General features: G+C 44.9%; 4 protein-coding genes and 1 long non-coding RNA gene across 5 annotated transcripts; 2 read left to right on the forward strand and 3 right to left on the reverse strand.

Moving 5' to 3' along the window:
* On the forward strand, positions 224–1,725 carry LOC8064876 (50S ribosomal protein L28, chloroplastic). Its single transcript, XM_002464537.2, has 2 exons — positions 224–1,061; positions 1,168–1,725. Exons 1-2 carry the CDS (start codon positions 857–859, stop codon positions 1,398–1,400), a joined length of 438 nt encoding a protein of 145 aa, XP_002464582.1. The 5' UTR covers positions 224–856; the 3' UTR covers positions 1,401–1,725.
* Positions 2,634–3,677, forward strand: LOC110432021. Its single transcript, XR_002449475.1, has 2 exons — positions 2,634–3,439; positions 3,555–3,677. It is a non-coding gene; the product is annotated as an uncharacterized LOC110432021 (long non-coding RNA).
* Positions 4,327–7,287, reverse strand: LOC8064877 (beta-glucuronosyltransferase GlcAT14A). The gene is made up of 4 exons (XM_002467150.2): positions 6,449–7,287; positions 6,243–6,318; positions 5,934–6,061; positions 4,327–5,186 (listed from the first exon to the last, which is right to left on the reverse strand). The coding sequence occupies exons 1-4, from the start codon at positions 7,005–7,007 to the stop codon at positions 4,648–4,650; spliced, it is 1,302 nt and encodes a 433-aa protein (XP_002467195.2). The 5' UTR covers positions 7,008–7,287; the 3' UTR covers positions 4,327–4,647.
* LOC8067369 (cation/calcium exchanger 1) lies at positions 14,029–15,939 on the reverse strand. Its single transcript, XM_002467151.2, has one exon. It carries the CDS (start codon positions 15,718–15,720, stop codon positions 14,050–14,052), a length of 1,671 nt encoding a protein of 556 aa, XP_002467196.2. The 5' UTR covers positions 15,721–15,939; the 3' UTR covers positions 14,029–14,049.
* LOC8067370 lies at positions 18,880–24,747 on the reverse strand. The gene is made up of 11 exons (XM_021463477.1): positions 24,570–24,747; positions 23,692–23,864; positions 23,236–23,345; positions 22,778–22,955; positions 22,250–22,359; positions 21,976–22,149; positions 21,724–21,889; positions 21,062–21,292; positions 20,610–20,675; positions 20,448–20,505; positions 18,880–19,924 (listed from the first exon to the last, which is right to left on the reverse strand). Exons 2-11 carry the CDS (start codon positions 23,824–23,826, stop codon positions 19,353–19,355), a joined length of 1,800 nt encoding a protein of 599 aa, XP_021319152.1. The 5' UTR covers positions 23,827–23,864; positions 24,570–24,747; the 3' UTR covers positions 18,880–19,352.

The raw sequence follows: 25,936 nt of genomic DNA on the forward strand, positions 1-25,936 counted from the left end.
TACGAACCGTGTGCAACTAGTGGGCCTAAATAAAGTAGAGAAGGCGGCAACGCCCGCTGGGCCGCAGCCCATTAACATATAGCACCTGGCCGACGCAGCAGTCTCACGCTCGCAGCACCATGCGTTGCGCTCAGCTTGAACCGTTTAGTCCCACCTCGCCCAGCCAAGCAGCACGGAGACGCGGACTCACTATACAATGAGACCCAGGGCAGCGGATCAAAGCATACCTTTCTCGGCCTTTTGGCTAAGATCAAGTGTAGTATCTGTTCTTATCAGTTTAATATCTGATATGTGGGCCATGTGCCCACTTCGATATTAAATTTATTTTTTGTGGGGGAGGGGTCACTACAGTGGCTTGCCACTGGGCCCCTTGCGCGTCGCCCAGCCGTTGCACTGCTGGCAGGGCCCGGCGCACCCCAACCAATCCTAAGTTAAACTTTTATTTTGTGATTGTGATTTGTGAATTTATATGATTAATTAAAAACTCAGTTAATGGAAGTGCCAAGTTCTAATTTTTATTTTAGATTGGAATATTAAAATAAAATGTTAAAATGTGTAGGGAAATATTTGGATGTAGTGACTCAAATATGTAATTAACGTGTTTAAAATAAGCTATTCTCTCTTTAATATTATATATGCTGAAGGTAGAGATATAAAAGGAAATAAGGCATGGGAGTTCCCCTCGGCCCATTATCACTGGTGAAGGAGGGCCAAATGGGCTGGGCCGAAATAAACTTGTTGTAGTCTCGGCTGGCCTGCTCCCAAGTGGCCCTCCCTCCCTCGCACTTCTTCTTATCCCTCTCGTTGCTTATCCAACGAACCCATTCCATTCTGTCCGTCCGTCCGTCCATCCGCCATGGCGACCGCCACGCTGCTGAGCTCCTCCTTCGCCATGCCCGCCGCCGCCGCCGCCCGGAGGGCCACCTCCTCCTCTTCCTCCGCCACCTCCTTGGGCTTCGCCACGTCGCAGCTCGCCGGCCTCTCCCTCTCCGCCGGCGCCGCAACTCCAACCGCCGTCGCCCTCCTCCCCAAGAGGCAGCAGCTCCAGCCCATTGTCGCGCGTAAGTCTTCGATTTCGACTTCCTTTAAAAATTGGCATTTTTCGGATTGATTGGCGAGATGATGGAGTGTGCTGTGCTGTGTGTGTGTGTGTGTGTGGGTGTTCAGGGCGGGTGTGCCCGTTCACGGACAAGAAGACGAACCGGGCCAACAAGGTGTCCTTCTCCAACCACAAGACCAAGAAGCAGCAGTTCGTGAACCTGCAGTACAAGAAGCTGTGGTGGGAGGCCGGCAAGCGCTTCGTCAAGCTGCGCCTCTCCACCAAGGCGCTCAAGACCATCGAGAAGCACGGCCTCGACGCCGTTGCCCGCAAGGCCGGCATCGACCTCAACAAGAAGTGATGAGAGCAGCCAAACAAAACTAGCGGTGTGTCACTAGCTTAGCATTCACATTCACGGGGTCGTCTCGACTGTCTGCCTGCCTGCCTGCCTGCCTGCCTCCTGCTGTTATTTCACAATCATATTACAGCATTATATTTCCTTTATTTACTTTCCTCCCCAGTTTGATGTGTGTACCATACCAACCAGTGTAGGCAGATCGAGGTTGCACATATATATGTTTTTTTGGGTCTCGTACTCGTGGTGGGAGCTAAGGTTTCCTCCTCTGAATCGATCGTGTGTCCATTTCATAGTTGTGATCAATCACAATTCACGGAAAGTTAAGTAATCTGGTCCTCTCTCTCTCACGAATTTGCTGCCGCCTGCCAACGAAGTAGAAACGGAATTGAAATTTGAATGAATTGTTGTGCATCCTGTTTCCTGCCCAATAGAGGAGATTGTATTCTGCCAGTCTGTATCTTGCCTTCCATTCCATCCCACCATGCATCATATACCTGCTGGCTACCTCTGCAAGCAGCAAAGGAGGATGCATGGAATGTAGCTAGGATTTGTTGAGCTGGAGGACATATCTAATAGCAGCATCAGTTAGTACCTTTTTTTTACTCTCCTCACGGTCTTGATCGATCAAGTGTAAGAAAGGGGAATGTTTGCTGTTCCTGCAAAAATACTGGAAGGACTGAATAAAACCAGAAGACTAATTTTATTTGTGTTTTCATCATTTGGTGATATGCCTCTGGCCAACCATCTTGGCAAGCCTTACAGGCATGAGGCATATGGTTCATCAGTTTTTTTGGGGGGTATATAGAAAGAAAATCTCAAATGGCACCTCATGGTGGCTACAGCATCTATTTCAGGGGTGGTTAGGGCTTTCTGATTCCAACAGGTTTGCATGAGGAACGGAGGGATCTGCACTCTGAAGATCTGAGGATATTCAACCGTTGTAAAACGGGTTGTCACTGCACACTTGTGATTCTGTGGTGCCAGAAGGAAATCACAGGAAGACTGAAGCTGAAGGCATTCACCAGGGGCCTTGTTCCCAAAAATTTTTGCAAAATTTTTCAGATTTCCCGTCACATCGAATTTTGCGGCACATGCATGAAGCATTAAATATAGATAAAAGAAATAACTAATTGCACAGTTTTTATGTAATTTGCGAGACGAATCTTTTGAGCCTATCAAACGAAAATGCTACAATGTCTATTTTGCAAAATATTTTGAAACTAAACAATGTCGAGAAAGCGATTGTTTCACTCGTTGGTGTCACCGACAAGTTTTTTTTTCTTTTTCCCGAAATACATCGGCGATGAGAGCTGTGGTGTGCTTGTCCTTGATTGGTGTCGTTGCGCTGCCACATGCATGCCTGCTTGATGGTTAAGGAAATGAAAACCACCCCCATGTTTTATACGGAGTGCCATCTTCACTCGAGTAGTGTGTGGTTCTTGTCCGTTTACCATATATATACTATGCCAAAGCATTCAGGATTCAAATTGAGGACCATCTAATTCTTTCTTTTTTTTAACTACTATATATAACTAACCAGGTCAAAGCCAATAATAATCTGCAAACAGCCCGCTTCCATTATTATTATCCCATGTATGAGATGATCACTAGGAGTATCTCTCTAATTCATTCAGATTTGTGTCAATCAACAACCAAAATTGGCTTGGACCGCTTGACGCCAGTGACGGACCCAGTATAGAGTCATTGCTGTCACCGGACAGCAGTGCCTGTCATTAGGGCCGTGTACCCCTTTCTCATTTTATATTGATGACAGCAGCTCAGCTCACCACGTGACCTCAGTATTCTTCTGGAGTCCAGACTCTAGAGGCAAGAGCAATTGAGCATGCTTTTGTTTGGTCCACGGCCCATTTATCAAATGAATTTACAAAGCCCAATCACGAGCTACAGGTCCAGCTAAAAGAAAATATCCTACGCAGGAGACGAGGAGTCCCTCCATCTTCCTTTCCTTCAGAACGAAGACTCGCAAGACATACAACAGCAGGCGGCTGGCGGCAGCCGGCGGGAGCACACATCAACATCAGGTAAGGTTTTACCCAAATTCAATCCGGCATCAAATTTCACAAATTGATTTGTACCTCCTGTTGGTAACTTGGCACCAAGCAAATAAGTTGTGAAGTTATTTTTTTTCTAGGGCAGATTAATCCATCGATCCATTGGGGCCTTTTAAATTTGTAATCATCTATCAAACTTCCTTGAGATCACAATGGCCGGTGGTTCAGGTAGCAAAAGCAAATTAGAGATGATGGTTGGAAATCTTTATTGGAAAGCATATATTCTTTTTGTGAAGAACATAGTATTCCTAAGTTGGATATGGAAGACGAGTATATTGATCGCCATAAACCAAGAAAAAAGACAAACCGAACCAATTACCAGCACTATAGATGGGACTGTTTGAATTCAGTTCTTGACTTGCTACTTATCGAGTTCAATGATCGATTAGGTGAAACAAATTCTAATTTGCTTACTTACATGGCTGCTTTCAGTCCCAAAGATTCTTTTGCTGATTTCAAATTGGAGAGCTTGATAGAATTAGCTAAGCTGTATCCTGATGATTTCAATTCTGATGAGTTGAAGGATCTTGCACATGATCTTCCTATTTACATGGACAATATTAAAGCTGATGAAAGGTTTTCTGGACTGAGCACCATTACTGAACTTGCCAAGCTGATAGCGGATACAAAGAAACATCTGACTTTTCCTTTGGTCTATCGGCTTCTAAAGCTAGTACTTGTTTTACCTGTAGCCACAACATCTGTAGAGAGGTGTTTCTCAGCAATGAAAATAGTGAAGATTTTATCACGCAACCGTATTGGCAACAAGTTTATGAATGACCGCATCATTTGCTTTGTTGAGCCTGCCTTTCTAGCAACAATCCCAGACAAAGTTAAAATAGATCACTTTCAAAAGATGGAAAACCGCAACCGCAAAATGCTTTTATAAGAGGTAAACATATGTTATGCCTATGTATACATTGATCTGTTACTTTGATCTATTAAACCATATCAACTTTCTAGTGTATTATTTGTTTACTATAAGCTGTGATCGTCGGTTCACAAATTCATAGTGACACCATTGATCCAAAATCCTGGATCCGTCCCTGCTTGACGCGTTTCAGATCTTTTTCTATACATACATACATACAAAATGAGTCAACGGCATGTAATTTGTTTGATCAGAAGAACTAGGTGTAGAGTGCAATGGTTGTAGTGTAAACCCAATGCAATGCATTTCACCTACACTGCTGCCTCCTGAAATTCCTTGGCGACAGCATCTTGGTCAGCATCGCCTTGAGCCGCCTGGATCCGGCGCCGGCCTTAACGGCCCCGCGCCTACCATGCTCCTGCGGGTTGGAGCAGAGCGCTCCGGCTCCGGCGCCGCCGCGCTCGCCGTCGTCGGAGCACCAGCCGCCGTAGGCGAAGTGTCCGGGTTCCCGGCGGCGCAGGATGTCCCTGTCGATCCGGTCCAGCACCGGGTCTCCCTCCCTGAACTTGCGCGCGAAGGCGGCGCCGCTGAGGAGCATCCGGCGGTAGTCCCTGGACGTGAGGTAGAGCGGGTGCTGCTTGGGCGGGTTGTCCCAGCGGATGAAGTGCAGGTCGCTGTTCACCGTGGCGTTGCGGAACCGCCGCGAGTTGCACGCCACCGTCTGGAAGTAGAACTCCGGCGACGAGACGATGTTGGCGTGGTAGAGGAGAAGCGCCCGGGGAAGGTTGTCCCACCCCATCGTCACGTACTCCGCGAACGACCGCGACAGCATCGTCCACGCCGACCCTGCATGCCAATGCCACGAGAGATTGGATGATGTCGGCGATGATGCTTTGATTGATGCCGTTTCTTGGAAGCAACAAGACATTATTGTTTTGGTAGTAGAAAAAAAGAAGAAGAAAGAAAGAAATGCATGCATCTTTCGCTTTGCCATTGCCGATGCAATGGTCGATCTTACTCTGGCTGGATTCGCGAGCTCCAAAGCATAAACAAGCGTGGATCACCGCTGGTGGTTCAGATCTGAGGGAATAATCAACTCAACTCAACTGCGTTACGTTACATTACAGCGATGAAGATGGATCCGTACGCCAACTGCGCTAATACCTCACCTGCTGCATTGACTAGACGCCATTCCAGATAAGATTGTTTTTGGGCCGGACCGGAATTCGTCCATCACGGGCTCATCACGCCCACATCCGTGACTCGATCGAAATCCAAGGACATCATACTAGTACGTGCGAGTTGTGACACGTCACCACACCGGAGAGTCGTCGGCGCAGCGGACGGGGAGTACGGTACGGTACCGTACCGTGCCGTCCGATCAACAACCGCTTGACGAAACATGCCTGTCCTAATCGGGTTGCTAACAAGCATGCTTGCAATTGTACCACAAGGCAGGTTTTCGGACTCGTTTGGTATGCGCGGAATAGTTCGAATTCGTGCGAAAAAACTCTTTTTTTTTTGTTGGCAAGGAAAAAAAGGATGATAGACAGTTTTACGGCAAGCAAGATGGAGTAGTGTAGTGTACCATACCTGTGTAGAGCTTGAAGGCCGTGGGCAGCCTCCTGAGGTTGGTGGTGATGTTCACCGGGCGGATGAGCTCCGCCCTCCCGTCCTCGTACAGCGCCGTGTCCAGGATCACCGGCCGCGCCCGCTTCTTTCTGCAGAGCTACCATCAGTTCAATCCTCCGTTAAAACTCTCCATTTTGATGTGCCTGTCTGTCTGTCTGTCTTTGTGCCGTTTAGACTAGTGATGAAATTGATGATCAATGGATGCTCACTGCAATCCTAATCCCATTCAGACTCAGACTCAGGTGACAGGAACAGAGGAGGAGTTCTTACATCTTCCAGCCCAGGTGGCTCGTGTGCTGGATGAAGTTGAGGTCCCTGGGCAGCCCCGCGAACGCCTCCATCAAATCTGCTACCCCAAATCAAGAAACGACTTCATTTCAGTCCAGGATTAACAAGCAAAGCAAGCATCATCACCTTGCCAATCCGGCAATTCGGCACTGCAAGCATCAACAGCATATACTCTAATAACATATTACCGTCCTGGGTGACGAGCGGGTAGTCGGAGGCGCTGAGGTTGATGAACCAGTCCCAGCGGCGGCGGAGGCGGAGGAGAACGGCGACGGCGTGCAGCGTGGTGGTCAGCATGGTGGGGCCACGGTAGGTGACCAGGTTGGGCCTGCCGACGATCCACACGTTGCCAGCGCGCGCGTACACGCCGCCGCGCCCGGGACCGGACACCAGCTCCGCCAGCCGCCGGTGCTCCTCCGCGGGGGCCTCCCGGTCCAGGTGAAGCAGGTAGGTGTTGGCCGGGTGGTACAGCGCCGCCAGCAGGCGCGCCGCGCGGGGCGCGTCCCCCGTCGACGCCGAGATCAGGTACGCGAACCTCACTGGGTACCGCGCCTGCTGCTCCTTGTCTTCGGCGGCCGTGGACGGGGACAGGAACGACGGCCACCTCCTGGCCGGGCCGGTGCTGCCCGTGAGGAGGAGCGAAGGGAGGAGGAGGATGGACGCCACGAGGAGCGCCGTGAAGACGGCGGAGACCAGCACCTCACGCCGGATGCTGCTCAGACCCATCGCCCGCGGCCGCATCACCATGCGAGCATCAATCTCCCGGGGACCCTGAGCTGTGTGAGCTGAGCTCTGCCTCCCGGTCTCCACCAACCAATCAGGAATCAATCCGGAACTTCTCTCTCGCTTTCTCTCGCTCTCGGTCGGTCAATCTATGGATTACCTCACTCGCGGTCTTTCTTGGAATCAAATCAATGGCGACTCCGAGATCTAGCACCCCTGGGTCTAGCTGAGAGCAGGAGCGAGTGGCGTGCGATTGGATGGGTTGGAGCATTCGGGAGAAGTAAAAGGAAAGCTGGGGAGTAGTAGTAGGAGGGAGGTCCCTGTCGGGAGGTGGAGGGTGAGTGACAGGTGGGGCCCAGGGCCGAAATGGGGAGGATCGACGACGGCCGTGGCAGCTCCACCACGTGTTGTTGTGTTGTCAAAAACTCGGAGGCCTTGTTTAGTTCACCCTGAAAACCAAAAAATTTTCAAGATTTCTCGTCACATCGAATCTTGTGGCACATACATGAAACATTAAATATAGACGAAAATAAAAACTAATTACACAGTTTAGCTGTAAATCACAAGATAAATCTTTTGATCCTAGTCAGTCCATAATTAGATAATATTTGCCACAGACAAACGAAAGTGTTACAATACCGAAAACTTTTCACTTTTCGGAACTAAACAAGGTCTGAATTGAGAAACAGATCATATCCTCGCCGGTGTTTGGTTTATTAGGATAAACTTTACCGTCTCGAATGTTTGCATATATATATATATATATATATAAATAAATATATATATATATTATTAAATATATATTATTTATGAAATTAAAAATATAGTTAAAAAATAATTTACGAGACAATTTTTTTAAACCTAATTAGTCTATAATATCTGTTAAATTTTACCAACCCCACCAAATACTGTATATTACTACTTACATGCTCACTGTTATCGTACGTGTCGGGATCGTGCCTACGTCCAGTGCACTGCTACCTTCGTCCTAAAAAAATGACCTTATAATTTTAGTAAACAATTAAATAAACCACTATAAATTTAACAAGATTTATTAAAAAGATGCTCTTCGGAACACAGCGGACTCCACCCGTAATGTCTACTCCCTCTACCATTATCGTCGTTGTGGACAAGGGCTTCACCCAAAAAACCAAAAAGTTTTCAAAATTTTCGTTACATCAAATCTTTCGGCACATGCATTAAGCATTAAATATAGATAAAAATAAAAACTAATTGTACAGTTTACCTGTAAATCACGAGACAAATTTTTTGATTCTAGTTAGTCTATAATTAGACAATATTTGTCACAAACAAACGAAAGTGCTACAGTAGTAAAATCTAAAATCTTTTCGCATCTAAACAAGGCCAAGGATAGATTGATGTCAAGCTTTTAGAAAATTGATTACCCTTTAAAGTAATATTGAATTAAAATGATTTACTTACTGCTGCGTTAGAATTAGTCCAGATGACCGAGAATGACGTGAGAAAGAAATTAATTTACGATATATTTGATTTTTTGGAGTTACCACATGTTTCATGAGGTGATGTATTATGAGTTTATTTATGAATTTTAGTGGAATCAATTTATTCCTTATGTGGGAGCGAATTTCATACTGGGTTAAAAAAATCCCCTGCCCATCCTCGTACCAAAGCACTGGGGGAGCCCGGCCAGCCCAATTCTCACTTGAACGACGAAAAAGCCACAGTATATGGATGGGGGTGGGGCGCAGGGGTTTTTTCGCCGGATGAGAAGGCACTTTCTTCTTAATTTGAAAGCTGCGGCGGCGGTTTTAACCGCCCTGTTCGAGCTTTTTTTATTAGCTAGTGTGCAATGAAATGATGATAGATCAACTCATTCTATTTCACAAACTAAATACAAAAAGTGAAGAGTAAGAAGATGATGAATCACCTCATTCCTCAAAACAAACACACCTTTAGTTCCCCTTTTGAATAGTAAAAATAGAGAAACTTTCTATGACCCTTTATTGGAACAAAGTATTTGGTCCCTACCAATTCTATGAAATTGCTATGAAATACTTGTTTTATATGAATTTTTGTGGAATTTTACCAAGACTTTGAACCCCGTAGAAAGTTACCTTCGTATCACGCACTCTCATCAAATTCTTGTGTCCTTCGTGCGCCATATAGTTTTCTGTGTTTTTTCAATTCATGTTGTCAAGATATTCTGTCTTTATGTTTTTTTCCGCTATTGCTGCGTTTATAGAACACAAACTCTGGGTTTCAAATAAAACTTTAGGCTGAGATCTGATGGGCCCGCCACTGATTGAACTTGGCTTTTCACATGCTCTCGTCACATGATGATAAGGTGAGGAGATGGAGATGTGAGCATTAACTTTGCTGTTATTTTATTCATCGCTCCAAATCATTAGAGGATGGTGGATTTCCAGTGCGCTAGCCTAGAGTGCTGCCGCCTGCCGGATGAAAACGGAAATAAAAATTCCCGACCCAATCGCATCGTTTTCTACATTTGATCCGATCGTTTTCATTTTTTTCGAAATAATTCAAAAACGGTACGAAATTCGGTAGACAAATTCGAAAACGGTGCGGAATTCGAAATAGGCTTATTTCGATCGTTTTCTACTTTTCTTCATTATATTCGAAATTATCCGTATTCAAAATGCGAAAATAACCGAATTTGGCCCATAATCTGTAGTGTGTAGTCCCCCTCCCCCACTACCACTGCCAGACTTTTCCTTTCCGGCTCAGCCCAGTAACACAAGTACACAACCCTAAACTCCTAATCCACTCGACCAGCCGCACCCTCCGGCCTCCACCCGACCACGACGCAAAGAGTGGCGGCGCCCCTATTCCCTTCCATCGCGACTCGCGAGTGGGACGCCGCCGCCAGTCCACCACAGCGCCGCCCGGGCTCCACGCCGCCAGCCACCAGCGCCGCCAGGGCTCCACGCCGCCAGCCTCCAGTGCCGCCAACCACCAGCGACGACAGGGCTCCAGCACTGCCAGCCACCAGCGCTGCTAGCCTCCACACCGCCATCCCACCCTTCAAGCATTCGATGGCGCCTGCTGGTGCTTCTGCTCCTAGAACGAAGGGCGCCATCAAGGGGGGAAAGCACAAGACGAAGAGCGTGCATCGTCTTCTAGAGCCGCCTCCCATACCGGCAGCGGCAACAACGTCTTCAATAGCAGGTTCATCTTCCATTCTTCCTTGATTATTTGGCTACTTTAGAAAATTTTTGGTGTCCTGTTAGTTTTGGTTGTTGGTAGAGGAAGAATGGATCACTGGAATCCTGTTTTTGTTGTCCTGATAGTTTTGTCTGTTGGTAGAATTGTAGAAAGAATTTATGGATGTTGTAGGATTGTAGGAAGAATTTGTGGATGTTGGATAGTCCTATTTATCTAATTTAGCAATGTTTCACTTGGCTGTTTGTAGGATCAGGGAGTAAAATGTCATCTCAAAGTGTTACACTTACTAGTTTGGTGACTATGTACTTGTGTGTCGGTTAACTATTATGTGCACTTGAACTAAATCATGCACTTATTAGTTTGGTCATGCACTTGTTTAAAACTATGCACCGTGAGTTGGTATTTCGTATTCAATTTTCGTACGTCGACCGTTTTCGACATAATTCCGATCGAATTGGTTCGTTTTCGAATACCGTAATTTCGCTTTCGTTTTCGTTTCCGACTATACCGTTTCCATTTTCGTGTTCGTATTAAATATAAATATAGAAAATAATAGATGAGTTTTTCGACCATTTCCGACCGTTTTCATCATTAGTGACATCTCGCACCAGATACCGTCTACTGGTGTGTGTGCTTGCTTTATTCTTTATTTAGTTATATCACTCTTTGGACAAAGTTTACCTTTAGTTTTCCACTCCTCCAGAGTTGGTTGCATTGATTTGGCACTACAAACAAAATAGCTAAAAGTACTTCCTTCGTTATAAATTATAAGATATTTTTATTTTTTGATACGATATAAACTATGTTAGAATATATAGTAAAAACAATATTTATAAAAAACTAAAATATCCTATAATTTAAAACGAAGAGAGACCCAGTGCTCAGGTAGTTTGGCCAATAGTGGACAAGAAATTTTGAATGGTGAATCCAAATAACCTCTGTTTTTTTTTCAGATTTGGCATACCCTAACTAGCAAGGCCTTGTTTAGTTCCCGAAGCGAAAAATTTTGCAACACTGTAGCATTTTCGTTTGTTTGTGGTAATTATTGTCCAACTATGGACTAACTAGGCTCAAAAGATTCGTCTCGTAAATTTCGACCAAACTGTGCAATTAGTTTTTATTTTCGTCTATATTTAATACTCAATGCATGCATCTAAAGATTCGATGTGACGGAGAATCTTGAAATTTTTTTTGGGTTTTTGGGTGAAAGTAAACAAGGCCCAAGTAAGCCATGGACCACCACTATTGGCCAGTTAGTCGGAGGGATAGAAAACATAGGATCTACATAAATTTAGAATATAGGAAAATTTATTATGAGTTTTGAATGCAACATAGGAAAGATTTAGGAACTGTAAAGTAGAAATAAACATAAATGAAATTTACACGGGGCCTACCATCACACTAGTTTTTTTTTCAAAAATTTCTTTGATTTTATATATCCCATTGAAATCGTAAGAAACTTCGTAGGTTTCATGCTTTGTTCCAAAGAGATCTATAGGAAAATTTCCCACATTGTTAAATTTCTTCAAAATTCTTATGTGTTTACTGGGAGAAGTTTATTTTTGGCCATCAAACTATCATCTGAGTTTAGTTTTGGTCATTGAACTTGAAAATCAGAAATCTTTTATCATCCACTTGGCCATTCAATTTGTTTTGATGGGTGGTTTGAAAATCTCAAAATTCAAAATGTGAGAACTTCAAATAGAAATGTTTGGATGATAATACTGTCATGATTAAAACATAAGAGCTTCCAACAAAATTTTAGGACCGTAAATGATTTCAAAAAGTCGTCAACTACAAGATCTGCAACTAGTCGTTTCTCGATCCTAATTTGTCTAAACTATTCAGAAAATTAAACAAATGACGACATGTGAGCATGGCTATATCACATGCCGTCCACGTCACAACTCACAAAAGCCACCCATCAAAACAGCTGAATGGTCAAATATGAATAGTAATAATAGTTGGATAATCAAAGATTCCTGTTTTTTGTTTAATTCAAATGGCTAAAATCAAACTGGGATGATGGTTAGATGACAAAAAAAAAGACTTTTACCTCTTTGCTGTTTAGGTTTTACATTTGTACAACCGCAAACTACGTGCTAGGCTTTATTCCAGGGTGCCTGTGTGCACACAAACTGCAGTAGGGGTCAAGAGATCTCTACTACAGTACGCACTTTTCTTGGCTTAAACTCCAGACAATAATCCCCTTTTCCGGAAACAAAATTCTGAGACAATAATCGGCATGACATGGACAGGTCGCTGCACGGTGGTTCGTTTGCTAGCAACTGTTTGCCTGACTGTGCCCTGATTGTGCTCGACTGGGATTCAGAAGCGCGTTTGGGCCTCTGAGCCTGACCGAGAGATCTCACCGGATCGGACCTGAAAGCTCCATGCTGCACTTCTCATCAACCTGTCCGTTGCACACCTATCTTACACGAAAACCTTTTCATATTGAATTAATTATTAAAATACACACGATGCCAACATGACGACAGCATGTTTCATGAGAATAGAATTTCATTCTTCGTCTTTCCCTAATGAGACCACTCTTTCCCTATTTTCCTTTTGTGAGAGCATGCTTTTACAAGGATAACATGTAGTGTAGAAATGTTTGGATGATAGTACTGTCATGATTTTTATTCTATAAATTTACTACAAATTCACGCGGGGAACATTCAACTCCTTTGCTTTTCGGAGCATTCTGGAGAAACGAACTCAGTTGTCGTGTTTGTAACTGTATACATCTCTCTCTATCTCTCTAAATTGTTTTCCCATACATCCAAACACCTATCTTTTACTTCGATTCCTGGTGATAAGGTGGTCTCATGTCTCCAGTTTCAATTTTTTTTCTACTTTTGATTAAAAAACTGGACTGGACATCAGATGTTCTAAAACTGAAACGGCTCGAGTTCAACCAAGAGCAAGAATCAAGCAATGAACCCAGCATGACATAAAACCCTGGAAGCACAGGTATGTTTATAGCCACGAGCCCAAAGCTGGGCAGCATCATCATGGCCCACAAAATCAAAGCCCAGCATCACGTAAAACTCAGACTCCTCAGGAGCCACGGCAGGCCCAGGTGAGGATAAAAAAAAATATATGCCAGCGGATCAACTGATCAAGGGATAACGGAGGAAACAAGTAACGGTGGTGACAGTCTGACAGACAATGGTAAAGAGGGTAACAAGAAAGTAAAGTAATAACAATGGTATACAAATGTCACAGTTTCTACGTGGTGTGGATTTTTTTTTTTTTTTGCAATGATGAGTAAATTATATTGGCAGTCCCTAAAGTATTACGCATTCTCATCCATGACATGTCTTCCAAGTTCCAACTATGAAATTGTATATCTAGGATGCGAAGCAGGAGATAAGAAGTTCAATAATAAGCAAAGGCTGAAAGCTTATTTGGCAAATGTGGTTCTTGATAAACATTACTACATTAGGGACCCAGTGATGAGTACGTAATTTTATAGTTAGGACCTAGATGAGAATCACATCATAGCTTAGGGATCGTCTTATAATTATGAGTTAGAGATCCACATGTCGATTCCACGCTGCCACGTTGGAGTGCCATGTCAGCTGATGAACTGTGATGTGACTATTTTAGTTCGAGATAGTTTAATTAAATAGTTTAGAGACCTAGATATGTAATTTTATACTTTGGAGATGTATATGAGAATAGTTTGGGAGACGTAGATGAGAATGGTGTAACGGTTTAGAGACAGCCAGTGTAGTTTATTCTTTTGCAATATTCAATGGTGAGGAATTCTCTCAAACTAATACGTTGCGTGAAGTAATTTGTAAGGTAATTTTTTATTTATTATTACGTCTTTGTTGTTAGTATGGAAACTACTCAGTAATTTCAGCACTAGGAGTAGCCTAATAAACCCAATATGTTATCGTGCATTCTTAAGCTGTGAAATATTAATACAGAGGAAGCAAAAGTATATGACGAGGAGCCCAAAGCCCAGCGTCCTGTCCACCCTCATTCCTCTCCTAGGTAGCATCACCACGGCCCACAAAAGCCCAGAAGCCACAAAGGCCAGCGTCCGGTAGAGCCCGGGCTCCCTTGGTATCTCCACGGGCCGCGGGTACCCGCTCCAGCACGACAGCAACATGGACAGGCCCAGGCCCACGAGGACGTTGAACACCGGCCCGCCGTAGCAGCCGGACACAGCCACCTGCGCGCCGCCGCCGCGGGATGCCACCGCCACGTTCGCTACCAGGTCGCTGACGGAGTTTCCCCAGGCGAGCACGGTGACCCCCAGCGCCGCCGAATCCACGGAAAGGATGGTCCCGGCGGAGACCAGCAGCGACAGGACCTCGTTGGCGATCACGTACGCCCACGCCACGCTCATGGCGAACCCGCCGGCGAGCCACGCGCCGAGGAACCGGGTTGGTGGGGCGGAGGGGTCCGTGGTGAGGAAGGCGATGAGGCCCAGCGCGAGACCAGCAAGGCCACCGAGGAGGACGCTAGCGAACGGGGCGCTCCCCGTGGCGCGGTGGCTCCAGAGCAAGGACAGGAAGACCGGGGCGAGCGTGGCCGCGGTCACCGCGGCCGGCTTGCTCCACCGCTCTTTGCTCGCGTCCGGGATCGTCAGCCGCCGCGGGAGACTCAGCGGAAGCTCTAGCACGCGCAGGACGGTCCAGAACACGCTCTTGCTGCTGCTGCTGCTGCTGATGTCGTCGGCGTAGTATTGGAGTAGCGGCGCGGTGTCGGGGAGGAGCGGATCTCGGGCCTCCTGGTCGGTGTAGAACTTGGTCTCTGTGACGTTGTGGAGCTCCGAGAAGACGGCGGCGGTGGCCGGAGACGCGTGGTCGTCCTCCGCGAGCGCGTCGTGGCGTCTGCTCCACCGGTCCGGGGTGAAGGCGACGGCGAGGACGTAGACGATGTACAGCGAGGCGAACCCTGCGGCGGCCCAGATGGTGACCTCGCCCACGGCGACGACGACGGCCACGGCGACGAGCGCCAGGAGGAGGAAGGCCGCGTCGCGGAAGAAGCTGGCGCGGTGGACGGCGACGCCCTGGCCGCCGAGGCGGACGGCGATGACCCCGAGCACGGCAGAGGAGACGAACATGGCGCCGCCGAGCACGCCGCTGAGCCCCACGGTGGCGGACGTCCCTCCCCCGGCGGCGAAGGAGGCGATGGCGGAGAGCGCGTCGGGCGCGCCGTTGCCGAGCGAGAGGAGCGTGGCCCCGGCGATGGCCGGCGGGAGGCCGAGCAGGCGCGCGAGGCCCTCGAGGCTGGCGCAGAAGTAGACCGCGGCGGTGTCGGCGAGCAGGTAGAAGAGCACGGCGAGCCACGCCGCTAGCGCGGCGTACCCGAGGAAGGGCCGGCGGCCGCCGCCGAGGACGCAGTAGAAGAGGTACAGGTAGTCGACGTACCCGCCGCCGCCGCCGCGGTCACCGTCAGACCCGGGCGCGACGTCGTGGCAGCTCTCGTCGGCGGACAGGGCGCGGCGCGGGAGGCCGGAGGAGGGGAGCAGGAGCAGCAGCGCGAAGGCGAAGGCGACGCCGAGGCAGGCACGGAGCGCGGCCGCCGCTGCAGAAGCGGAAGGCCTCGCCATGCATGGTTCCCGAGATCGCGCGCGGGGGGGGGGATTGGGGGGAAGGAAGATTATCTGATCACCCCCCCCCCCCGGCCCCGTGGAGTTGGAGCGCAATGATCCGGATGTTGACGGCACCGACGACGTGGACACGACAGTAGAGTAGAGTAGTGGTAGGCGAGACGATCGAAATCACGCTCTCATCGGCGTATGGTCGTAGATGGAAGCATGTGTGCACAACGCACACGCCGCTGCCTCATCTGCACTGTCTAGTCACACACCAGCACAGTCACAGACCAGCTGGGCCCCAAGGCAAATGCCTTCAGATCTGCTCAAGGAAACGAACAGTGTGTCTGTCAGTGACCAGCAGCTGCAGGACCAACCACCACCGTAAAAGCTACCCCCAGCCCAGCCAACTTTTTTTTTTTTGGATAGTTTGCGAGGAATCAAAATGTTGTACGAGCAAATCATCTCCATTCTGCAGCACAGTGATAGGCAATCAGGGATGTACTACTAATCCTCATGTGCAAGGATCTGCATCAAGTGATGAACTGAATTTTGAAATGGGAATTCAGGGCATGTATGATCCTTTGCTACGTACAGTGCGTATTGTATAGCCTTGCCTAGCAAAGATGTGGATGAGAGCCGCTAGTTTGGATCTTGAGTGTGTCTCGAGGTTTATGCATGCAGGCAAGATTTTTCTTGTCAGTATACGAGCGTGAGCGTTTGGCCTAGCAAGACAAGGCAGGTATACAGGTAAGGTTGGTAAAGAAACCAAAGCAGGCAGTCCATCTCCAGCTGCGGCAAGCCGGCAACTCAACACGACGTGTGCATGGAAGGCTCTGGCCCCTGTTTAGATTTGAGATTTTTTTGGCTAAAGTGGTAAAAAATTTTATTGTCAGAACTTTAATTGAGAAGTCTGACACACTTTTAGACGTTTAGTTTAGCAAAAATTTTTCGGCACATAATTTGGGCTGCATCACTTATGGCTCACCACCTTCCACGGTCCTCCTCTCCTCTCTATTTTTTTTAGGCCTTGTTTAGTTTCTAAATCTTGCCGCACATGCATAAAGTAAAAAAGATAACTAATTACACAGTTTGCATATGATTTGCGAGACGAATCTTTCGAGCCTAGTTAGCTTATGATTGGACAATATTTATCAAATATAAACGAAAGTGCTACTGTTCACATTTTGGAAAAAAAATTGCAAGTAAACAAGGCCTAAACGAAACGGCAAGAGAGATGTCTGATAGAGCTTTTAAAAAACTCCGTCTCCGGTTTCTTAAGGAAACATACATTCAAGAATGACAACCTGTGTGCAGTCTCGAAGACAAAAGTCTGAAAGACACGATGGCCGCCACATCGCCTGGACACAAGCCTGATTTCGGGCACCTGGTGAATAGGAGAAGTGCCTAATATAAAGTGCAGCAAAAATTCTTTCTAGCATAGTCTGCCTGTCTCGGTTAACCCCACTCCTGCACAAGCTAAAGATCTTTGGCACCTCAATACTCATAACTGGAACATTAATCTCACAAATAACACCTTTCATTTCCCTGTTGTCCACCTTATCACTGGTAGTGCATACTGATTCCCCCGACATTCTTCGTTGAATCCCGGCTAAGGACGGCATCTGCTCGGCCAAAACTATCTACAAGCATCTTCATACCGCTAGTATGACTACTCTGCCTGATCAGGGATCTTGCTCTATTACACCTGGTTGCAGCAAATTACTCCACAATATCTGGCGGTCTAAATGCATTCCTCCCCTACTCTAAACTTTCGCTTGGAGACTCATTAGAAAGGCGCTTGCCACAGCGGACCGAGCCACAAGATACTCCGCCAACGGCAATAATACTTGCGATAGATGCAATATTATAGAAACTGACTCTCATCTGTTTTTTCATTGTACTCTTCCTACACAGGTTTGGCTCACATCAAATCCTGCACTCAATACAGCCGCCCTTCCTCCAGAAGATGACGGAGTGCAGCATATCCTCCAAACCATTCTCCCAGACCACACAAATGAATTTCTTTTATGTAAAGCACTCACTACTCTGTGGTATATCTGAAAATCTAGAAATGACTACCATTTCAACAGGAAAGAGTGGACCCATGTGCAAATTCACACTGCCATTGCCAGTTATATGGAGTATACTCAACTACATCCATCGCAAACAGCTGCTTCCTTTCAACAGCCCTAGGTATGACTTCTTCTCTTATGCAGGCTCCTACCCATACTCCAATCCAGGCAGAACCGAACAGGCCATATTTTTGCACCAACCCAATAGCACTTCAAGGATCACGATGCTACGTAGATGTATCTAGAGTGCCAGACGACCACTCCACAGCCAACGCCAATGCTGGTATTTTCATTCTTAATTCTCAGATACACCCAGCCCAATCTATCTACATCAAGGCCAGGATGCACAACTGTCACTCAGTTCTTATGGGAGAGGCGGCGGCTCTAGCTCTTGGAGCCAAGCTGGTCCAAGCCCTTCAAATTTCTCAGTGTTTTTTCTCTCTGATTTCCAGCAGCTGGTTCAGTTTCTTCACAGCGCCAACAAGGACCACCCTCCCCACTGGAGAATGAAACCATATACCCAAGTATATGATAATGTTGCAGGAAATCTTCAGACTACTCTCTTCAAGATCACCAGAATATCCAACTCTATAGCGGATACCCTAGCTAAACAAGCGCTAGTTTCCACTCTTGTAGAGCTTGATCACTCTTGCAGCCGTTTGGCTTGTGGACTGTTATGCTCAACTCTAAGTAGAGCTGTACAATGTACAAATTTTTGCAGCTTTCTGCTGCGTTTAATATATTTCGGATTGTTCCTTGTAAAAAAAAATTGCTTTTCTCGCTGTAGATTTCTTTGTAGCTGTCTTTATGTAATTAATCTATATATTCGATTGGCGTGATGTTCGCCAACAACCAAACAAAGCTAGTAATATTGGATAGAGGCCCCAAGCTAAATCGATCTACCGCATGCATGCACTGATTATATATATTTTTTAAATACTATTTACTATTGAAAAAAAGGAGAAAAGAATTGATACTCGAATAATGGCCATGCGTCCCGATGAAAGATCGACACACCACACCTGAGGCTGGAGAACGAAAACAAAAAGGAACCATTATTGCTGTCGTCAACGTAAACAAACGGCACGGAAAATGAACTCTGAGATGTACTACACTTGATCTTGATCAGCATCCGCTGGTCAGTGACAATTATGTTAATGAGGTATATATCAGTCATCTACTCTTGTAGCGGCACACAAGCCCATTACGAGAGTTTGGCACAGGACAAAGGATGGGAGTCACCATACTATAATTATAATAATATAAACAATGCTTTCTTATATTGCTTGTGACACACTGAGACAGAACGCTGAATGATAAGATAATAAGATAGCTATATTGATGTGGAGACAGGTCACCTCTCTTTCAGCTCCAGCTAGCTTTCCGAGCACACGTACTGGGCCTGGAACTACTTGCTAAGTAATCCATTCTGGCCAACGGTACCGGTTGTTAGGCTTTCTGGCCCGATGGCCCATTCCTCGTTGAATTACTACTACAGAAGAAACTTCATTCTCGTCTTCCTTGCCGCCATCAACAGATACAGCAACTTCAGCTTCAGGAGACTTGTCTTCTTCAGTCATCGGTCCCTGCGCTGTGGTGGCCGGGTGACCTTGGTGGTGCGACGGCAGAGCAGAGGGTGGAATCTTGGCGAGGTACCTGTTGTTGCTTAACCATTTCTTGAAGACGCGCTGAGGGACGCTGATCTGGGTGCAGAAGGCATCGACAGCTTCCGCACCAGCCTTGTGGATGCACCACCCAAAGCGCTCCGCGAACTCCAGCATCTGCTCCGTCTGCTCCGCCGTGAACTTGGTTTTCTTGCACAGCGCCGAGGGCGTGGAGGTCGGCCCCACGGCCATCAGCTGGCCAGGGGCGGAAGACGCGGCCACGAGCAGTGGCGGGGCCAGGAGGAGCGGGGATGGGCTGGCAGTGCCACTGGTGGGGGTCGCTGCTGAGGGGGACAATGATGGAAGCAATGCCCTGGATCTTTACCTTGTTTTCTGTTCCACCGTCTCCCAGCCTAGCCCCAGGCAACGTCTCGTCGCTTGAACTCACAAGCTTTGGCAGCACTGCCTCGTCGCCCTTGCCATCGCCGTGCTCATTGAGGTTGACCGACCGATGGTTATGGTTAGCACCGAAATAAACAACTGCAAAGCATAGGGGCAAAACAGGTCAAGTTCAGGTAGGTGTAGGTATAAGTGAGAATGGGTTAAATGGTGATAAAAATGGCAAAAGACAACAATCTCCATATGTAGTGGAATTTGATATATAAGATTCTGCAGAACAGCAATATATGAAATGGCAAAAAAAAATGCAGTTAACGAAGTGCAAAAATCTGTCATATCCACAATCCACTCAAGTTTTCAAAGTACTCACGATACCCTTAAATTATGCAAGTTTTTTATTTCTTGCTAATCCCAGGGGACAGTTCCAATCACTGATTAGTCTGATTAGTAAACTCACTGCTGCCTTTCTTTCTTTCGTTTAAAGAAAAATTCTTGTTTTTCCTTAAAGAAAAGGATAGCTAAAATCTTCAGAGTGTAGATTTTGTTAGGCATGTTTATGCATTTATGGCATTGCTCTAAGACATGATTATAATATCTTCCATTTCTGGGAATCTGGAGTTTACTTTATTTAACACAAACTAAAAGATTCTACAAAGTGACGTACCATCATATGATACTTCAGAAAGCTTAGCAAGTGCACCCAAAAGGTCCTTTTCTTGGGCCTGATTCAAGGCACAAAATGTCATCAAAGCACAAGAAATATTTGGAATAAGAGCAAATGAATGTAAATATAGCACTGCCATAATGACTTCCAGGGGAATCTCACTTTGAGTGTCAATTTTGCTTTCTCTAAATTAGCTGAATCTGGATTTTCTTTAAATATTCGTTCAACCTACAAACAAGAAGATGGCCAAAACACATCAAACAATGACAGAAGAAATCTTTGTCAGATGCCTAAACCCCAATAAACAAAGACACAAGAATCCTTGTTAATTTAAACTTTGACATAATGGAAACTTTTTATGTTCTTAATTGACCCAATGCCAATGGTTACACAAAGGGATAGAAGAAAGAATAGAATACATGTAACTAATAAGAGCAAATTCAAGACAGAGAGTGGTATATTAATGTAGAAAAGGATATATATGGAATCTTAATTTGTGAGACATGTCACAGGACATCACAATTTCAAAAAAAGAAAGGTTAATAAGTAATTGGACTATTGAAGTAGTCCTGCAGCCAAAATATGTATTTGGACCACAAGGATGAGTAGTGTACCTTGCTTAGAAGGCTAGCAGTTAGGCAGAGCTTAATTATTTCAGAACCATGTTCCAAATCTGAGTCCTTATTCTTGGGCTTCTGGTACTCAATCTCATACTTTCTGTCCATAACATCCAGACTCTCAGATACACTCATCTCTGGCACTACAGTTTTCCTTTTCCCTGATTCTTGACTAGTATGATCAACACTTAAAGGACCTTGGCCAGCATTCAGTTGGCTGTGCTTTTCCTGAAAAATGGGAGATGAAGCACATCCAGACTTCACTTCACAGCATAACATCTCGCAATAAAGTGTATCAGCAGTGTAACCATTCTACCAACATGTAAAATCTACCAAAATGCTTGGATTTAACAATTTTGACAATAAAAGCGTATTAGCGTATAGACAACTACTGTCAAAGCTGTTATTGAACTATGAAGGCATATAAAATGCCTTTTTCTATCATTTACAGTCACACACAACCACTAAATGTGGTAATGAAGAATTATAGATGGTTTCCATCATGATAATGTGCATGTCCTTTTCAACATCGTTATGGTTCAGCAAATTTTCTATATATGGATAATATAGTTACAGAAGAAAACAAGAAATGCATATGCACAATTCCAAGTTGAATGCAAATGTTTTTTTTTTAAAAAAAAGAGGGAAACATTCCATACCACCATCACTGCAGAAACTGCCACTCGTAACTGATTGGAAGGGCCACATTTTAAGTATGCTGGTGCATGCCCATTTACAGTTTTCAACCTTTTAGCAGACACCACTGTGTGGGATTCAAAATAAGGTCCTTCGGCTCCATTAGAGCTATCTGATATCCCAATGTCTCTGTTCCATTAGCCATCACAATAAATGAGCATCGACACATTTATTTGTGAAAAAATGATTTGAGTGGGAAAACAGAAAATTGACACCTTGTGGAGGACATTGAATTCTCTGATACTGATGATTGCTGTATCAAACTGAGGCAGCTTGTGGATGAAGTGCAAACCTGACCAGTTGGGCCAATCTTGTCATGAAGCACAGCATGCACATCAAAAGCTGGATTGGTCTTTGTAACAACAGACAGATTTGCCAAACTAAATTTCCTGCTCAATAAGAAAGGTTAGGCATGTGAAATTGCAGGAAAGAAAATGCATTTAATAAGCATACACTTCGTAACGAGAACAAATGACTAGAAATGCTCACCTCAAAGACTTGATATGCTCATTTAAACTGACCTTCATAAGAACTTCTTTATGCTCACTATGCGATATTCTAAGTTCATTTTTTAGTTGAGATAGAAGCTTGACCTGTAACTGTAAAAAATGTATAGGTAAAGAAAACTGAAAGCAAACAGGTAAAAAGCTTGGCTTGGATACAATATCATAATCCCTCCGTTCCAAATTATAGTTCAGTATGGATTTGTCCTAAGTCAAACCTTGCTCTAACTTTGACCTTGTTTTTAGAAAAATATGTTAACATCTCGAGTTCAATTAAATGAAATTTCAAAATATGTTTCATGGAGAATTTAATGACAGAAATTTGATGTTGTACATGTTGAACTTGCTCGAAGTTTAAGAAGTTTGACTTGGGAAAAAGCCCAAGTGAACTATAATTTGGAACCGAGGGAGTATAATAAAAGAATATACAATTTATCCAACGATTATATCACTATGATTCGATTAGTTGTATTTGGAGCTTATAGGAAAAAGGAGGTATAGCTAACAGATGTACCAATGAGAGGTGGTTTGTCACAGCACAGAAAGCTCTTAATACTGATGCATATGCTGATCGCTCCAAGCAGTGGATCTGAAACACAGTATCTCCAGCATCTGGTAGGACGCATGCAAGACCTAGAAAATCCTTTATAACTTCAGTACTGCAAGTGTTTCCTTTGGAGTGCAAGCCGACACTGTGACAAGAAATGCAGCAGTCCACATAAATTGTTTTGTAATATGTCTAATACGACAGTGATCAGTATTGGGGAGAATTTGTTGTAAGACAAGGAAACAGGAACATGAAAATATTTATCTAGGCCACACAGAAACATGAAACAGTAGTAGATGCCAGCATATAGCATCAAAAATTTCAGAAGGTTAGAAATCTGGAGCTGTGGAACAGATTAGTCTTTCAATCAACATCAGCATATACATTTTACTATGAGAAGCAATACTGTTTACTAACTATTTCACCTGAAAGACTTGATTTGCTTATTTGATCTGGCTTTCACAAGACATTCTGCATGTTCAGTCTGCAATATTTTAAGCTCATTTCTCAGTTCAGTGAGACATCTTACTTTGTCCTGTAAGAAGGCAAAGGTAAGTAGCATGTAACACACATATATGTAGCTGAAAAAGATACTGAATATGCTATCGTGCATATTCTAGAAAAAAAAAATGCTATCATCGAAATTCACCTGAACAGTGTAATAGCTAAACATGCTCATAAAAAGGAGGATTAAAGTAAGGAAACTAATAAGGGCATGAAAAGTAAGGTTTCAACAAGATATCCTCAGAAGTGACATAAGAAACAAAAGTATCTATCATATTATCATGTCATGGTATAGAGTAACAGATCGCCATATTTCCTACTGTATATTATTTGCTCAGTAATACTTCACAGCTGAACTTATAGGAGTGAGGAAGTACCCTTGAGAGAATGTCTGACTGAGCACAGAATGCTCTCAGCACAGCAGCATATGCTGATCGCTTCAAGGAGTAAATCTGAAATGCAGCATCTGCAGCACTTGGTATTACACATGCAACTTGTACAGAATCCTCCATAGCTTCAGTATTATGAACGACGCCTCTTCAAACCAACACTGCAACATGCACCCCTCAATATCAATTGATATAGACTAGCGTATGATGACTGACAAGCATTGGGATAACTTAGGAGAAATTGGGTGCTGGGATGCATTTCAATACAGTGACTCATAAATCACACAGAATGAAAGGGAAATCGTGTTTATAAGAAATGTTTCTGGATTAATAAATAGATCTACACGTTTGTGTAGAAAACAACAAATATACTGAACCAGGACAATTCGTTCTGTTGAAGGGCAAACTGCAGTTAAGTTTCACAACATGCGTTGCTCAGCCGTATCCACCGTTCCAGAAAACCATATCAATGCCTCTGCTCCTCTCGATTCCCCCATTCAAAAATCAACATGCCTATACTGTTGAGTGAAGCTATTGCAGTTTTCGAACTGAATGAGGGGAAATCAGCAGTGAGCCGCTTCCTTCTCTGGCATCACGCAACACGGCACAAACACTACACGATCGCGCTATCTAAACAGAGGATAATGTGAACCCCCCTAAAGCGCCACCAAATGCACATCAACGAGATCTTAGAACCGTATCGGAAGAAGTAAAAGCATCGGAAGTGCCCCGAATGAAATGAAAGGGCACAGGAGCGACCACCACCGCGATCATCTCGCCGTACAGCTTCTACACCCGGCGATCGAGGCCGAGGCCGCAAAGGGAGAAAGCAAAGGGGAGGGAGAGGGACGGAGGTGTGTTTGTACCTGTATACGAGGGCGGAGAGAGCGACGGCGAGGTGGGACGGAACGGATTCAGCGGCGGACGAGGGAAGGCGAGCGGGACTGCAGGAGGCGGGCGGGGGAGGAGAGGCGAGGGCTGACGCTTCTCGGTTGGGATTGGGAGGGCGATTTCAAAATTTTGAAATGGCCGCCATCGGAAGAGCGCGTGTTCACTTTCTGTTTTGGGAGAGAGATATACCGTACCGGACGGCGGACGGGCCTGATCGGTCCAGCAACCGGAAATGGATTTGGAACCCTTCCGGCCCATATTTTTTTTTTTACTTGCACGAGCAATCTGAGCTTTTTCTGCTAATAAAAAGAACAATCTGAGCTTTACGGGGCCAAATTTTACTCCCACGAATTGGGACTGATTTTACTCCTGAAACGGTAAAATCAAGACATCTGATAAATCATACGCCTCGGTGGTTTCAAGTGGAAGAAGTATCATGTATCTCCATAATTGTTAACATATTTAATGTTTAAATCAAATCCATTAGCTACGGTAGATTTAGAGCACTCGTCCTCAGTGAGGCCTTGTTTAGCTCGCAAAATTTTTTTGTTTTTAGCTACTGTAGCATTTCGTTTTTATTTGATAAACATTGTCCAATCACGGAGTAACTAGACTCAAAAGATTCATCTCATAAATTACAGGTAAACTGTGCAATTAGTTTTTATTTTCGTCTATATTTAATGCTCCATGCATGCGACCAAAGATTCGATGTGACGGAGAATCTTAAAAAATTTTACGAACTAAACAAGGCCTGATTAAAAAGACTCTATGATATATTGACATGGCATCAGGAGCATCAAGAACCCCAATAATAAAGGAGCTTAACATTTTGTACCGATCTAACTTGCCCAGATGAGCCCCACCTTCACATATAGCAAAGAAGAGGCATGGAATGTGAGATGTCATATGCCATGTGAGCCATTGTATGGTAAGGGCACTCACAATGCAAGACTCTATCACAAAGTCCAAGACAATTAATTACATATTATTTATGGTATTTTGCTGATGTGACATCATATTTATTGAAGAAAAGAGGTAGAAAAAAATAAGACTCCAAGTCTTATTTAGACTCTAAGTCCACATTGTTCGAGGTAGTAAATGACTTTAGACTCTATGGTAGAGTCTGTATTGTGAGTGCCCTAAGCGCACTCCATAGTGCACGCGGATGAATGCTGTAGGAAATAGTGGACCACAAAGGCCCAGTTCCCCACCCAAAAATTTTCCATCCATCCCATCGAATCTTTGGACACATGCATAGAATATTAAATGTAGATAAAAAAATAAACTAATTACACAGTTTAGTTGAGAATCGCGAGACGAATCTTTTAAGCCTAGTTACTCC

This window comes from Sorghum bicolor, chromosome 1 (genome assembly GCF_000003195.3).
Source record: "Sorghum bicolor cultivar BTx623 chromosome 1, Sorghum_bicolor_NCBIv3, whole genome shotgun sequence".
In the NCBI taxonomy this organism is placed as follows: Eukaryota; Viridiplantae; Streptophyta; class Magnoliopsida; order Poales; family Poaceae; genus Sorghum; species Sorghum bicolor.